The sequence below is a fragment of the Marmota marmota genome, unplaced genomic scaffold (assembly GCF_001458135.2).
Source record: "Marmota marmota marmota unplaced genomic scaffold, marMar, whole genome shotgun sequence".
NCBI classification, from domain to species: domain Eukaryota; kingdom Metazoa; phylum Chordata; class Mammalia; order Rodentia; family Sciuridae; genus Marmota; species Marmota marmota.
The window spans coordinates 14,977,201-14,993,450 of record NW_026000082.1 but is presented as its reverse complement, the minus strand read 5'-3'; the positions used below and the strand labels follow the sequence as shown (position 1 = coordinate 14,993,450).

The 16,250-nt window shown below is 34.7% G+C and overlaps 1 protein-coding gene across 1 annotated transcript in view; it reads right to left on the bottom strand.

Annotated features, from left to right (window-relative positions):
- Positions 1-16,250, bottom strand: part of Faf1 (Fas associated factor 1) — a 375,874-nt gene that overhangs the window by 38,978 nt on the left and 320,646 nt on the right. Inside the window, exons 16-17 of the mRNA XM_015485020.2 lie at positions 12,047-12,127; positions 10,189-10,266 (exon numbers count right to left, since the gene is read on the bottom strand). Coding sequence (XP_015340506.1) covers positions 10,189-10,266; positions 12,047-12,127 — 159 coding nt within the window. The remainder of the gene's footprint in view (positions 1-10,188; positions 10,267-12,046; positions 12,128-16,250) is intronic.

The following is a 16,250-nucleotide window of genomic DNA, read 5'->3' as shown; positions in this document are numbered from 1 at the left end:
TATGCGTGTGTGTGCGTGTGCGTGTATGCACACACACACACACACACACATTTTTTTGGTACTGGGGAATGAACCCAGAGGCGCTTTACCATGGTACTACATTCCTAGCCCTTTTTATTTTATTATTTATTTTGAAACAGGGTCTAAGTTGCCTCACTGGCCTCAAACTTGTGATCGTGCCTCAGCTTCCCAAATTGCTGAGATTACAGATGTGCGTCATAACGCCCAGCCTGGATAACATGTTAATGACAAAATTGAATGGAAAGATTCTGTTTGGAGTGATGAATTATACTTAAATTGGCAAATTTCTCTATATGTTCTGCCACAGGGAACATTTAAAAACAAAGTGGAATAAAAAGAGATTCAAATATCAGGTTTATTGGAGGTAGGAAACCACAGCCCTCATTCCACCTCTGCCATTAACTTGATAAGGGGTCTGGACCTATAGATAAACTAATCCCTTTACTTTATAGAAGACAAAACAGACTCAAACATGTAAGATAAACTGTTGAGATCTCATGGTTAGAGTTGGCCTTGAATCCATGTTTCCTAGTTCTCAATCTAGAGTATTGTATTTTCTTTTTTTCCATATTCATGATATTCCACCAGAAGATCAGAAGAACTCTTAGGTACCCGCCCAAACTGGAATTTGTAGCAGAAATTCACAAAAAACTTTTAATGTCCCTAGCGCCACGAAAGTTTCCTTAGATAAGTAAGCCTGGTAATCATGCTCTGCTTCACAGCTACATTCTGTTCTTTCTTGGATAGTTTAACATTTGTATTACCAAATAATCATGAATAGAAGGAATTCCTCCCCCTCAATTAAACTACAACTATCATAATCACAAGATGTGTGAGAAACTGGGACTTATAGTCTTTAAAATCTCAACAGTCATTTTCAAATGTGATGTCACCCTTACAGCTGGGGAAAAACACCGATCTTTTTCTTAAACATCTCAAAAATGAAGTATAAATCAAAACCGTAGAATATACAGAAAACAATGATTGTTGAAATACTTCATGCTAGGCTCTGTGGGATTCATCTGAAGCAGTCCTCAGAGGAAATTTATAGCCTTAAAATTCATGGTGGTTGGGGCTGAGGTTGTGGCTCAGTGGTAGAGCACTCGCCTAGCACACATGAGGCACTGGGTTCGATCCTCAGCACCACACAGAAATGAAATAAAGATTGTGTGTCCACCTACAACTAAAAAATAAATATTTAAAAAAAAATTTGTGGTGGCGCCTGCCTGGAATCTCAGGAATCTTGGGAAGCTGAGACAGGAGGATCGAGAGTTCAAAGCCAGCCTTGGCAAAAGCAAGGCGCTAAGCAACTCAGTAAGACCCAGTCTCTAAATAAAATACAAAATAGGGCTGGGGATGTGGCTTAGTGATTGAGTGCCTCTGAGTTCAATCCCCACTACAACAACAACAACAACAACAACAACAACAAATTCATATTGAAAATGAGAAAATAAGCTGGGCATGAGTAGTATATGCCTGCAGTCCCAGCGACGGAAGGAGGCTGAGGAAGCAGGATCACTTCAGCTCAGGTGGTCAAGACCAGCCTGGACAACACAGCAAGATCCTACCTCAAAAAAACACAAATAAGGGGCTGGGGATGTGGCTCAAGCGGTATCGCACGCTCGCCTGGCATGCGTGCGGCCCGGGTTTGATCCTCAGCACCACATACAAACAAAGATGTTGTGTCTGCCAAAAACTAAAATATAAATATTAAAAAAATTCTCTCTCTCTCTCTTTAAAAACACACACACACACACACACACATAAAAGTAAAAAATTTAAAAAAAAAAGTAAATTAAGAATTAGACTAAAAAGGTTGGGAAAAGTTCCTCCAAAAATAAACAAGTGGCTAAGTACCCCTGAGTTCAGCCCCTAGCACCAAAATGTACAAATGAATGAATAAATAAATAAATAAATAAACAAGTGGAAGGAAAATTTAGAATAATTATAAAAGCATAAAGGAATGAATTAGAAAAAAATAGTCAGTAAATAAATTGGTTCTTTGGAGAAAATAAATACAAGCAAATACAAAGAAATGGAAAAAAATGTAATGCATAGAAAGTGGAAGAAACAGGATGGATAAGGACACATAGTTTCCTGAATATGTCTTTTTATATATTTTTTTTACTTATATAAATGTATTTTCTGTTAAAAACATCTAAAATAACCAACAGAAAAACAGTTTGCACAGATGAGTATGATAAGAAATTATTTAATTTCCGTATCACTTAATTTGGCTGATTCTAATATTAAAATATTTTTTTAAAAAGCAGTAAAAACTTCTGCAATGTGCAGAGAAAGCTAATCTCTTCCATGCTTCAGAGGTCATTTTCCTACTAATACGCACTAATACCACTGACCTTAGAGGGGATTACAGAGATGGGAATTATAAACATGATATATGTAAAATTCTTAGCGAAGTATCTGTTATGGTTTGGTATGGGGGCCCCCAAAAGCTCCTTTGTCAATGCAGGAATATCCAGAGGTGAATTGATTAGATTATGAGAGCTGTAACCTAATCAGCCCATTCTAATTTGAAAGGACTACTGGGGTAGCTGGAGGAGTAGGTCACTTCAGCCCAGGCATTCAAAACCAGTCCCTGTAACACAGCGAGACCCCACCTCAAATAAATAAATAAATAAAACCAAAAAGTTAAAAAAGGAAAGAAAGAAAAAGAAGTAAATTAAGAGTTAGACCAAAAAGGCAGGGAAAAATTCTTCCAAAAAACAAGTAGAAGAAAAATTGAGAACAAAGTCATTATAAAAGCATATCCTGAGTTAGAAAAAAGAGAGAGAAATTTCGTATTTGAGAAAACATATTTATTAATTAGAAATAACTGAAGAATCTACAAAATACTGTAATAAAAAATATATACATATGAATGTATATGTATTGGAGATTAAACCCATGAGTAGGGGATTGATGGGGGGTGTTCTGTGAGGGATTGTATTAGGTCTCTCTGGCTTCTCCCTGATTCCACCCTCACTCTCAGCTTCCTGGCTAGCAGAAGCTAAGCAGCTTTTCTCCACTGTGCCCTTTTGCCATGAAGTTTTATTTCACCTCAGGCCCATTCCAATGGAATCAGCAGACCATAGACTGAAATCCTGAAACCATCAGCCAAAATAGACTTTTGCTTTTCTAAGTTGTTCTTGCCAGATATTTTGCTCACAGTAACAAAAAGTTGACTAACAGCATTTGACACATACCAGGCTTTAATGAATGGTTGTTTATTATTATGAGATAAGATACACACAGAATATCACACCAGGAAGGGGCTACACTGGCCAAACAGTCTTATGCTCTCATTTTTTTTTAATGGGGAAAATTGAAGCCCAGAAGATTAAGAAATATAATTTAAAAATTAAAAGGACAGTTAGTTAAACCAGTCATTTCTGCCATTTTTTTGTTTGATAGTATGAAAGGAAATTTATCTAATATTGGTATTTTGAGTCACAATGAGTTTCAAGTGAGTATTTCAAATATTAATCTACTTAAGTAACACTGTCATATATTAATAACCAAATTTTGATATGTATACATGCATATATACTAAATATACATATATAAATATATACATAAATGTGTATATATTAAAATTAAATGTCAGTTGTAACATGTCTACTATAGCATTCACTATATTATACTATTCTTGTCTAATGTTTAGCTTTCCCATTGACCTGCCGCTCTGTTATGGCATGGGAGTATGTCTTCTTATTTTAAGAAGCACATAGCATAGCACAAAGTAAGTGTTTAGTATATATTTGGTAATGGAGGGAATAATTAACATGCTAACTCAAATAAGGCATGTAAAACTGCTTTGTATGGTAACAGGCACATGACAGGTGTTTGTTTAATAAATGTGTAAAGAATCTGAAATCTCATGACTTCTACTTCTAGTAACAAAGAAGTCAACATCCTGATTCTCTTTTTTCTGATGTCTGACTCCTTCTAGCATCAATAGCATTAACATATGTGTCCCTTAAGGGTGAACCATGAGTCTCTCTTAGAAGGATTAGTCATATACATTTTCTATACTATTAGTGGGGTCATCTATCAGTACCACTACTGGTTCTTTGAGATTAAAAATCATTTTTCCTACTTATAAGAGTAACATACATTCCCTGAAAAACAAAGATTAAATAGGGAAAACATTAAAAGTAACCTAGATTTTTCTAAAGTCACCATCAATAAGTAATCATTCTCATCATTTAAGTATTTATACCCATTAACTTAAACAATAATTTTAACCATTTTTAAGTGTACAATTCAGTGGCACTAAGTATATTCATGGTGTTGTGCAACCATCACCACTACTTCCAAACTTTTTTATCACCCCATTATTGCAGTACTGGAATTGAACCCAGGGCCCTACATATGCTAGGCAAGTGTTCTAACACTGAGCTACTTCCCCAGCTCTTTCTATTTTATCTTGAGATAGTATCTTACTCAATTGCCCATGCTGCCCTCAAACTTGTAATCCTGTCTTGGGCTCCCTAATAGCTTGGATAACAGTGCACCACTGCATCCAGCACCATTCATTCTTTTTTTAAACTTTTTATAAAATTTAAATGTATGTATTTTTGACCTTTTGCAAAATTTAAATCAATATTATATTAATCTTTTTATTTTTTTGTTCACAGGTACATATTTTGTAATTGTTTTAAAATTTTATTAAAGTATAACATATTTGAGAAAAAGTCCCCAAATCTTAAGTATAGAACTTGAAAAATTTTCAGAAAGTCCACATACCTGTAAAACTAGCACTGTGATCAAGTATCTCAAAAACATGCCTCCTTTCTGGGTGCTAAATTTCCTCAAAGTCAATCACTATCCTGACTTTTAACAGTGAGGTTTTAAAAAACCCTAGTTCAATCCAATGGTATGTTTAGGAACATAGGCTTTAAGGTATGAAAGAACATAACCAAAATACTAGCCACTAGACAAATGACAGTCTGTATGACCTTTGGTTTCCTCATATAAGAAACAAGGTCAATAACAACTTTCTTACAAAGTCCTATAAAATAGAGTAATAATTAAAAACATAAAGTGCTGACACATGGTCAGCATTCAGTGACAAATTCTCAGTATCAACCTCATGCTGTATGGAACACTAACAACAACAAAGCACAGTGGTTGGTCTTGTTGCCATTATGATTATTACTTTGTACCTACTTTAAACCAGAACTTAATTTGGTATTTCCTGATTTCCGCTCCTGCCCTCCCTTTAATCCACCTGTCTGCTTGCTTTCTATTTTGACATTTCCCTACACAATATTAACAACAGATGCTACATTATTGTCTGAATTCAACCAATTATACTACAGAAGAATAAACAACAGTAGCTCATTACTCCATTCATAGGGCAGACAATATCTGCTCCTCAGTGTAAGCAGTCTCCAGGGCTTTTCCCCAGAATGAAAAATAGACCTTGGATATACCACACTATATGGAAAACAATGAAGGTTTATTAGGTAAGTTAGCAACCTTGATATCTGAATACCCATCAGTTTTACTGGCAAAAAGAATAAAAATATACCAGTGGTCCAGTTCCAAACACACTGGCTAAAAGGCCTCATGTAAGCAAACACTGTTGTAAAATAATGACATAAAGGACACATACACTCAAACAACAGTCAAAGTAAACATCATTGTTAAACTTCAATTTGGTTTGCTCAACAAATATAGTTTTTTTATTTGCATTATTTTAGGTTTGTGATAAAATAAGGAAATCTGCTATAAGAAAATATGAATTGATGTTGGACTTATTTGTTTCTACACAATTTCATTTTTTAAAAAGAAAAGATAATGTATACTTACACCAATCTCTTACAATAAGAATCAAAGATTGGCTTGATTTACTTGCACATAAACATGTATAAACACCCCCCCCACACACACACACCCACCCACACCACTATTCTCTTTGCTTCTACAGCTACATACCAAATAACAGTTTATAGACCCAGTTTTTCTAGGGTTAAATAGGCTAAAACTAACATTCATTAATTCCATGAATTCTTAGTGAGCACTTTCCTTGAGTTAGGCATTATTCTAGATGATGGGAAAATAGCAGTGAATGAAATAGATAAAAAAAAATCTGCTTAAATGGAGTTTATATTCTAGTAGGATGGGGAGAAAGACAACAAAAACACATACGGGAAAGACTCATCACAGTGATGAGTACTATGGGGGGAGAGCAGGGAACGCTGGGAGAAGAGAGAGGTGGGTACACTTTTTAAATACTGTAAATCTCAGTAAGTAAAAAGTCCTAAAGGGGACAGAGAGCCACATGGACATTTAGACCTAGAAGTGTAATAATAAGCAGGAGTCACAAGTGCCAAAGCCTTGGTCCTGTTCCTAAGCTGTTTGAAAAACGGCAGGACAGTCAATGTGGCTGGAATGGAATGAGTGAGGGGAGAAGAAGAACTGTTGAAGTTAAAGAGGAAATACAGGAGTGGTTAGATTTTTATATGGCCCTGAGAAGGCTGCTCAATGATTTTTTTTTTCCATTGTAAAATTAGGGTATAATTTACATATATAATTCTACAAGTCACATCCTCAGTCCTTTAAAAACAACAACAACAACAACAACAACATTTTCTTAAGAGACAGGGTCTCACAAAGTTGCCTTGCTAAATTACTGAGGCTAGCTTTGAGCTCGTTATTCTTCTGCCTTAGTCTTCCAAACTGCTGGGATTATAGGCTTGCCCCATAGTGTCTGGCTAACATAGTATCTTTTCTGATAGTTATATTATATTTAGACAGTAAAAAACATTCCAAGGGCTTGACTGACTTATACATAACATAATGTGAGTTAAATAAATATCCACAGCAGTTGATTTAATGTTTGCATGTAGAATAAGATTGATAAATATCTGCTGAACGCTCACTGAATCAAAGAACTGAGAGTCAAAATTTTAGCTGAAACTTTCTTTACTTGCCCAAAATTTGGTGGCAAAAAAAAAAAAAAAAAAGTATTCAGGAAGGATTTCTTGGATGCTCTGTAGTTCATACATCGCACTACTTACTGTAAATTCCATTTCTTAAACTGGCCTACCATACATATATATTATTTGGGCCTTTACAAAGATGACTTTACTAAATTGTGCTCTGGCCTTATGACTTTATATTTTAAAAGGCATAAGCAGCTGTCAGACAGACTTGTTATTATAGCTATGGCTGGCAATACTATTCAAAGATCCTGAACAGACACCAACAAGAAACATTGCTTAGTGTTAGAAAAATCAAGAGATCTTCTGAGTTATCAGACTTTAATATTACACACAAAGTAAAACTTCTCAACTATCATATTTTCCTTTGTGTTGGCCCAAGAGAAGTATAGAACAAATTTTGTGGCTAATGTTGAATAAATGTACAGACCCTATTATATGCATCTGGCGCCTGGGTTAGATTATCTATTGTCAACATTTAGTCTTACCATTCACTTTCACTTCCTTTAACTTCCTTTTAGTTTTTCTTTACCCTCACTTCTATATCTATTCTTCTTTTTTAAATCCCTTTGAATTGCATATATTTATATTTGTTACTTGAAACTGATTTTGGAAGGAATTAAAGTAAATATATAAATGAGTAAAAGAGAAAAGATTTTTGCTGTAATTTCTTTGTTTTTCCTTTGAATTGCTTTAGAGCTTTTCCCTTATGGCTAAGAACCAGATCAAGAAAGCTTTCTACATTTTACTAACTACAATCCAAAAGTTACCATACAGCAAAATCAGGCTGATCACTTAGTAATTTCCCTGGGACTACAGTGGTTTGACTATTCAATACTTCATTTATCTAAAGGACTTTGAAATACTGGAGATCATGATAGGCAAGTGCTCTACCACTGAGCTGTAATCCCAGTCCTCAAAAGTTTCTTTCTTTCTTTTTTTTTTTTTTAAAGAGAGAGAGAGAATTTTAATATTTTTATTTTTTATTTTTCGGCAGACACAACATCTTTGTTTGTATGTGGTGCTGAGCATCGAACACAGGCTGCACGCATGCCAGGAGAGCGTGCTACCGCTTGAGCCACATCCCCAGCCCCTCAAAAGTTTCTTAACGACAGGACTTACAACAGCCTTTAATTGTGACTCCTGGGTGAGGGATGGCAGAGTACACAGTATTATTCAAACTTGCACTGGATTTTGGAGCATTTTAGATTTTCAGGTTAGGGATGTTCAACCCATACAGAGTTTATGTAAGTCCATCAGAAGAAAGTACATATGTTACCAGGCTCTAAATTCAGAATGTAAAGTTAATTGTGTACTCTTGACATTTTAGCCAGTTAGTATACTTGAAGATATACTAGTAAGAGAGAGTGAGCATGTGTGAAACAGAGCACAAAGGAGCAGGAATCCTATTTTTAATCTATATTTCCTGGAATACAGCCTAAAAGGATAATGACCAATCTCTTCCTTATCTAAAGTTGCACGAAACTCTACATATATAACTCCTACAGACACATATTATGATTTATGGCCTTGGACTGAAAATGTAGTGTGAGAAAGAGCTTGAGTTGTAGTCATAAAGACCTAGGTGTCTACATGTGTAATTCAATGAGCTTCAGTTTTCTCATTTTTTTGGAGAATTTCTAACTTTGTATTTGTTTTAATGGTTAATGAATAACTGTATGCAAAGCAGCTTGCAGAGTTTGATACACAAAAGAGGCTCAACAAAATATTTTTAGCCCTCAGAGCACAGAAACTAGGGTTTGTAGGCATGGCATCTTGTACATATGTGTTAAGTATTAAATAAGTTTTCATTTCCAAACAGTGACATTTCATCATCTTTTAAGACCAGGCTCAAATTACTCCTTCCATTTGTTGTCTGATTATCAAAGCTGTAAAGGATTTTTCTTATGCCCTTGAAATCCCCAGGTATTTTGCTTTTGCATATCCTGTATCATTTAGCATACTTTCTCCTTGATTTGCTATTACTTGTAGACATGTTGTATCTTCTGTACAAGAATATAATCTGCCCTTTTTTGTTTTTTGTATTGAGGATTGACTGAACCCAGGGGCTCTTTATCACTGAGCCACATCCCCAGCCCTTTTTATTTTGAGATAGGGGTTCACTAAATTGCTGAGCCTGGTTTTGAACTTGTGATCCTTCTGCTTCAGCCTCCCAAGTTACTGGGATTACAGGCATGTGCTACTGTGCTTAGCTTGTAATCTGGTTTTGTAGGTAGAAAACATTTTATTATCCTGTTCAAAAAAAAAAGTGAGAGGGCTGGGGATGTGGCTCAAGCGGTAGCGCGCTCGCCTGGCATGTGCGGGGCGCTGGGTTCTATCCTCAGCACCACATAAAAATAAAAATAAAGATGTTGTGTCCACCGAAAACTAAAAAATAAATATTAAAAAATTCTCTTTCTCTCTCTGTTAAAAAAAAAGAGAATAAATGAAGTGATGTAGCATCCTTTGACCAAGAATGATGACTAATGGGATTTTCCTCAGCCCCAGTTAGGGATCTCCAATTTTTTCCAAAATTGATTTGATGGCTTCCTCTTTTTATAAATGAATCTTGAATTAATCTCATGTCCAGAAAAAAGTTTTGAAAATCCCTTTCTGTAAAGCTATTTTAGGGTCATTTGACACCCTTCTTTTTGTTCTGACTGCACTTGGGTCTAAATCTATCATAACTTTTACAAATAGTACTATAATTCTTTTTATAAGACTATGAACTCCTGAAGGGCAGAACCCATGTCTGCATCACTATCCTCTAAGTATTGAGTATTCAAAAAATGTTTCCAAAACAAGTGAATATAAAATTCTCTACATTGATGCAGACATAAACTCAAAGTAAAAAAAATATCAGCCAAACACATCTGCAAGATGCTGCATAAGTAACTCGCAATATCTTTTGATAGGTAACATCAAATACAGGGAAGGAAAAAAAATACAGTCTTTATGTTATTGGAGTGAGACAGTATCCAGGAAGGATGGGAAGCATCTGTTAGGTAACAAAAGGGAAACAGAATTGAAGATAATAGAAAACCATAAATCTAGTATGTGAACAGATATAAAGATCAGGAATAAAGAAAGGTCTTTCATTCTAAAATAAGTCTGAAAAGGCAGAAAGAAATAAGTTGTAAGAAATTTTAACAGCCTTAGTATCAAATACAGTAATACAACCCAGCTTTGAATAATTTTTCTTAAAATTATGCCGCACCTCACGTTCCTCTTCTTGCTCTTTGCGAATCTGCTCCAAACGAAACTGTTCTGCCATCTCTCTCTCATGAGCTTCCCTCTGTTGATAAAATAGATGGGGAGCAAGCATGTAATATATGTATATGTATATGTGTGTGTGTGTGTGTGTGTGTGTGTGTGTATATATATATATATATATATATATAAAATATTCTTTTTTCTAATAAATAAAATTTTATTTATTGGAGATTGAACCCAGGGCCTCATACAAGCTAGGCAAGTGCTCTACCATTAAACTACATCTATAGCCCTTTCTGATTTTTATTTTGAGTCATGGTCTCATTAAATTGCCCAAGCTAGCCTTGAATTTATAATCCTCTTGACTCATCCTCCAGACTATCTGGGATTACAGGCATGCTTCACTGTGCCTGGCTAATATTTGTTTACCTTAAACAAGGAAAAAACCAAAACCAAAACAAAACTCAAAGGCCTTATTTAACAAAATTCAGAGGTACACAGTGGTAATAGCAGTGCTTCTCTCCAGAATAAGAACAGATATAAAAGGTTCCTACTGTAATGCTTTGAGCACTTTGGGTAATGTGTCATTCAAGATCCTTCCTTCCTCTCTTTCATCTTCCTTTATGGCCTTTTCTGATCTCTCTCCTGTCACCAGATCTTTCTTTTTTTCTACATTTTTAAAAAAATTGGTACATTATAGTTATACACAATGATGGGATTTGTTGTTACCTATTTGTACATGTACACAGTGTAATGATATAATTTGGCCAGTATCACTCCTCGCAACCCATCTCTCACCTCTGGGTCCCTTTCTTCTACTGGTCTCTCTTTGATTTTCATGAGCTCTGTCTCTACTTTCTTTCCCTTTCTCCTCTTTAGCTTCCATATATGAGAGAAAACATGCGACCCTTGACTTTCTGAGTTTGTCTTTTGAGTTTGTCCCCAAATCTTTTTTTTTTTTTTTAAATTTTAATATTTATTTATTTTTTAGATTTCGGCGGACACAACATCTTTGTTTGTATGTGGTGCTGAGGATCGAACCCGGGCCGCATGCATGCCAGGCAAGCACGCTACTGCTTGAGCCACATCCCCAGCCCCTTGTCCCCAAATCTTGAACTCTAGTCATATCAGCCTTTATCCATTGTGTATGCTTTCTGGGTACTAGCTTATATTATTTCTTCTTTCCCTGTATAGTTACTTGTATCACTTCTATGAAATATTCCAGAGAACATTCTCATTTTCTGGTTATCCAAAAAGGTTGGGAAAATTTTTCCAATGAAACTCCTGCTCAATGAATGAACTCTCTCAAAACTCAGTGCTTCTCTTATGGCACTTAGGATCCTTGTTTTATGTTACAGCTATTAGTGTTATTGTGTTATTGACTTAATCTAATCAACCACATTTATCAGTATTCCTTTGAGGGCAGAAACTATGGCTTATACATTTTCCACTCCATTTTCAAAACCCAATACAGTAGCAGGTCCTGAAGAAGAAAATCAAATTTTTGATTTTTTTTCTAAGATTAAACAAATCAGTGTCATTAACAGTGACTACACATTAGAATCACCTAGAGTTATTATTTTTTTTAAACTGTTAGGCTGTATGACAGACCAATAAATAATAAATAAAATACTGTAGGCTCATTCTTATTGTTATTTTTATGATTCTGGCAAACTTTATTTTGTCTAAATGAACCATGCTTTAAGGATTATGGATAGAATTATATTTTCTCTTTATTAAATCTAGCTCTCCCTATTGTAAATCCAATATTTTGGCGGATGAAAGTAATAAAAGGGCTGATATTCAGATAATCAAAGACCAGAAGTATATCTATATTCCAGAAGTACCTTGACAAAACCTACCTTTGCTCTGTCAGCCTCAAGTGAAAGGCGATAGGCCTCATCTTGCTCTCTCTTCACATTTTCTCTGGCTTCACGTTCATCCTTAAAAGAAAGAAAAAAGAGTCAACTGAGTTTTTATATTTTTTTAAAGGAAAAAACTGATGTTAACCCCTTGTATTATTTCTGCATGAATTTATTATTAAATAAGGAATGTTTTAGGTGTACCAGACATAAATAAACAAACAATGAGTAATATGGTAATAAATAGTAAAGATGTTTAAATTCTAGCTCTGCTACTTATAAACTATGTGACCTGTGTAAGTTATTTAACCTTTCTAGATCTCTGTATTCCTTAATTGTAAAATAGACATAATATTTGTCTTCTAGGGTTATTGTGAGAATTAAATGCAACAATATGAAATTGTCTAGCAAAGCATCTGGCACTAGTTCATTTGCACAATTATTAGTTCCTTTTTGCCCTTATTTTGATTTTTTTCTAATATTAATTTAGAGACTGTTCATCAGTGGGACTAAGGACTGGGAAGAATGAAAGTAAAATATGCTTGTTATGTTAACCTCATTCAATACCTCAGCACTAAAACTTTGCTCATCAAGTAAGTATTTTACCACTACATTTATATTCATGAAGTGCAAGTAGCAGAAGTTACCTAAGTTCGAAAATCTTGTTCAATATTTTAGCTTCTGAAGTGAGTATACCATCTGCTTATATTTAAATCATGATTTCATATGAAATTAAAATTTAATTCACTAACAGAATTTCTCATTTGTAAAGCTCAGCAGTGTAGCCAATAATATACTTGTACTCAAACTTAATAAATACCCACACCTGTCCACATTAGTGTTGGTTCCCTTTAGTCATTGTGTATTAGGTTGAACCATGTAAAGTCATCAATATTTGAATATTTTTGACCTATAAAACTGGAAATTTGTCGGGCACAATGGCACTTCGGAGGCTAAGGCAGGCAGAGGACAAGTTCTAGTCCAGTCTAGGCAATTTAGTGAGGCCCTGTCTCAAAATAAAAGCTCTGTTAAGAATTGTAATATTTCACTGATTCTCAGTCTTTCAAACAAAAAATCAGGAAGAATTAGATGTTGCTAACCTGAAGCTGAGTGTTATACTATATATGATGAAAGGGTATAAGGGTATATTGGGGAAATTATATTTGGTAATAAAATATCCAGAACCATGTTTAACCTTAGAGATCACTCAGGCTACAAAGCAGTCAGAACAATTTATATGTCAAATAATACACATGAATAAAAATGAATTTTAAAAAAGCATCTTATTAGAGACATATTTAGCACTTAGTATTTACATTTTAAAGTTGTAGGAGCATTTTTCTTTAAGTACATTTCACTAATTTCAACTGATTATCTTTCATTTGGGTCTATTAACCAAGGTTTTACTATGACTAGATACAATCAAACTGCTAAGGAATATTTTTGTTTTTCTGTGTTTATCTGTATTTGCCTAATGTATTACTCTATGAACTCATTTCCCCACCCCAAACACAATTTATATAGAGTGGCTCCTTAGTAGTTCATTTGACCATTGTTGATCTATATTTGATAATTATTTTCAGGTAATAGAAGAGAGAAGACTAGCAGACCTGTGTTTTGAGTTCTAGCCCTGCCAGTAGCAAGCTATGTGTTTGGGGGTAAATATTGTCTTTCTTTTTAGACATCTATTAAAATAAAGAATTGAACTTCTAAGGATCCTCTGCCTTTATGGATAATGCATCTTTTCAAATTAATCTATCTCTAGAATACAATCAACAAATTATGAAAGTAATCTTACCTTTCTATATTTAAATGGGGAAATATTTAAGATGTTTAAAATTTTAATTTGACTTTACTTTTCTGACCTAAGACTTTTCAAATTGGTTTAGGTTTATCTCAGAACACATTTTCTGCTTTTCCTTTAAAGCATTTATCACAATTGCAATTAATTATTATATAATTATTTATTTAAGGTGTGTTTTCCCCATGATACTGTAATCTCCACAAATAGAAATCATCTATATTATATACCTCTGTATTCCACACACAAATTGAATCAATCTACATACCCACCTACCTTTTTGGTGCTGGGGACTAAACCCAGGGCCTAGAGCATGCTAAAAATACACACTCTGCCAGTAAGCTATATCCTATCCCCAAGTGTAACAATGAATAAATGAATCATCTTTCCAGGCATAAAGTATCTATTGTTTGCAGTAAAATTTAAGGAGGAAAAAGATTCAGCTCATCCATAAAGTGGCCCCATCTGAGTCAATGCAATTGACTGGCTAGGCAGTAATGACTTGTTATGATACTATGTACATACAACAAAGGGATAAGCTATCACAGCTGGAAGCCATTTAAGCACAAATACAATTTATAAGACAAGCATTCTAAGTAAACAGATTTGTTTTAAAACAGACTGTTGCAGATATTAAAGTCTGTTAAATATAAGATCTCTGCCCCAGAATGTGGCACCCATTGTGAGAGGGCTTCCTGACCAATTAACTTCCTTCCTGCCTACACTTCTTTTCTCCCTTCCTCTTCCCTTCCCTCTCAACAAATCCTTCTTGGACATGCCACCCCAGTCACACTTGTTATAAAGTCTACTGATCTATTGTTAAGTGTTCAGATTTTATGTTATTTTAAATACTACAACTACTTTGGAAATCAGTCTGGCAGTTTCTTAAAAAAGTTAACAACATATCGATCATATGACCTAGTCATTTCAGTATTAATTAGTTACCCAAGACAAATGAGTACACATGTTCATACAAAAATATGTACACAACAGACAAAACCTAGGAAATAATCCAACTGTTCATTGTGGAAGTTATCAGAATAAAAATAGTTTTGCTTGTAAAAACAAAACAATAAATAAATAAAAGCTGTGAGGTTATGAAGGAAGAGTTTCTCACACAATTGCCGATTAGTAATTACCAGAACCACATTAGTAATGCATTATTAATGCCAGAACCACAACCCTGCATAAAAGCTACTACAATTTTATTTAAAAAAAAAATACTTTTGCAAGGATATCTGACCAGCTACTGTCTGTCAACCTCAGACTGGCATCCTCATTTTGGGCTAAGAAATTTCTCCTTGACCTAACCTTTTTGAATATGCTCAAAGGTTACTATGGCATATTTATTTTCATTGCAATTCAATTCCCCAATAAAAATTAATAAATTTTCAGAGAATCTCTTTCTGATTTACTTAATTGATACCATCAACAGGTGAACATTTAAAAAAGCCCTGAGTACATAAATATAAAAACTAATATTTTTAGGGTACTGGGGATTGAATTCGAGGGTGATTTATCACTGAGCTACATCCCCAGCTCTTTATTTTTTGAGAAAAAGTCTCACTAAACTACCAAGGTTGGCCTTGAACTTGTGATTTTCCTGCCTCAGTATCCCAAGAGGCTGTACTGTATCTGGCAAAAATATGAACACTACTGAAAGCAACATTAGGGGCTTTTGTCAAACTATTCCTTGTTCAGAGCAGATAGACACTGGAACCTCTGTCATAATACTATATAACAATTCCTCTTAATATGATTTCAGAGAATGGTAAGCCCTTTATTAGCTGCATTAACATACATTTTAAGCCAATTATAATAGGGTATGGTGTCCTCTAAATCCACTGAGTTAGAGACTGAAAGGAAGAGGCAAGATCAGAAATGAGAGACTTAGGTTCGAAGGTAGTCAACACAAAGCAGAATCAAGACCCAAGACAACAGCACTGAAATGCAGGGTTAAATCAATCTGCTCAACTTCATTCAAAAAACAGTGAAAACAGAGACAGAGAATAAACAACTAAGAACTGAAGCTACTGATTCTTAGCTTTGCCCTTTTCATTTTCTTAAATGAAGATGATGATATGGTGGTGGAGGTGGTTGCTATGGTCATGTAGCTGTCTCAGAGGTAGTGCACTCACCTGGCATGTGTGGGGCACTGGGTTTGATTCGCAGCACCATATATAAATGAATGAATGAATGAACGAATAAATAAATAAGTAATAAAGGTCTATCAACAACTAAAAAATATTTAAAAAAAAAAAAGCAGGGCTGGGGATCTGGCTCCAATGTTAGCGCGCTCGTCTGGCAGCGTGCAGCCCAGGTTCGATCCTCAGCACCACATACAAACAAAGATGTTGTATGCGCCGAAAAACTAAAAAATAAATATTAAAATTCTCTCTCTCT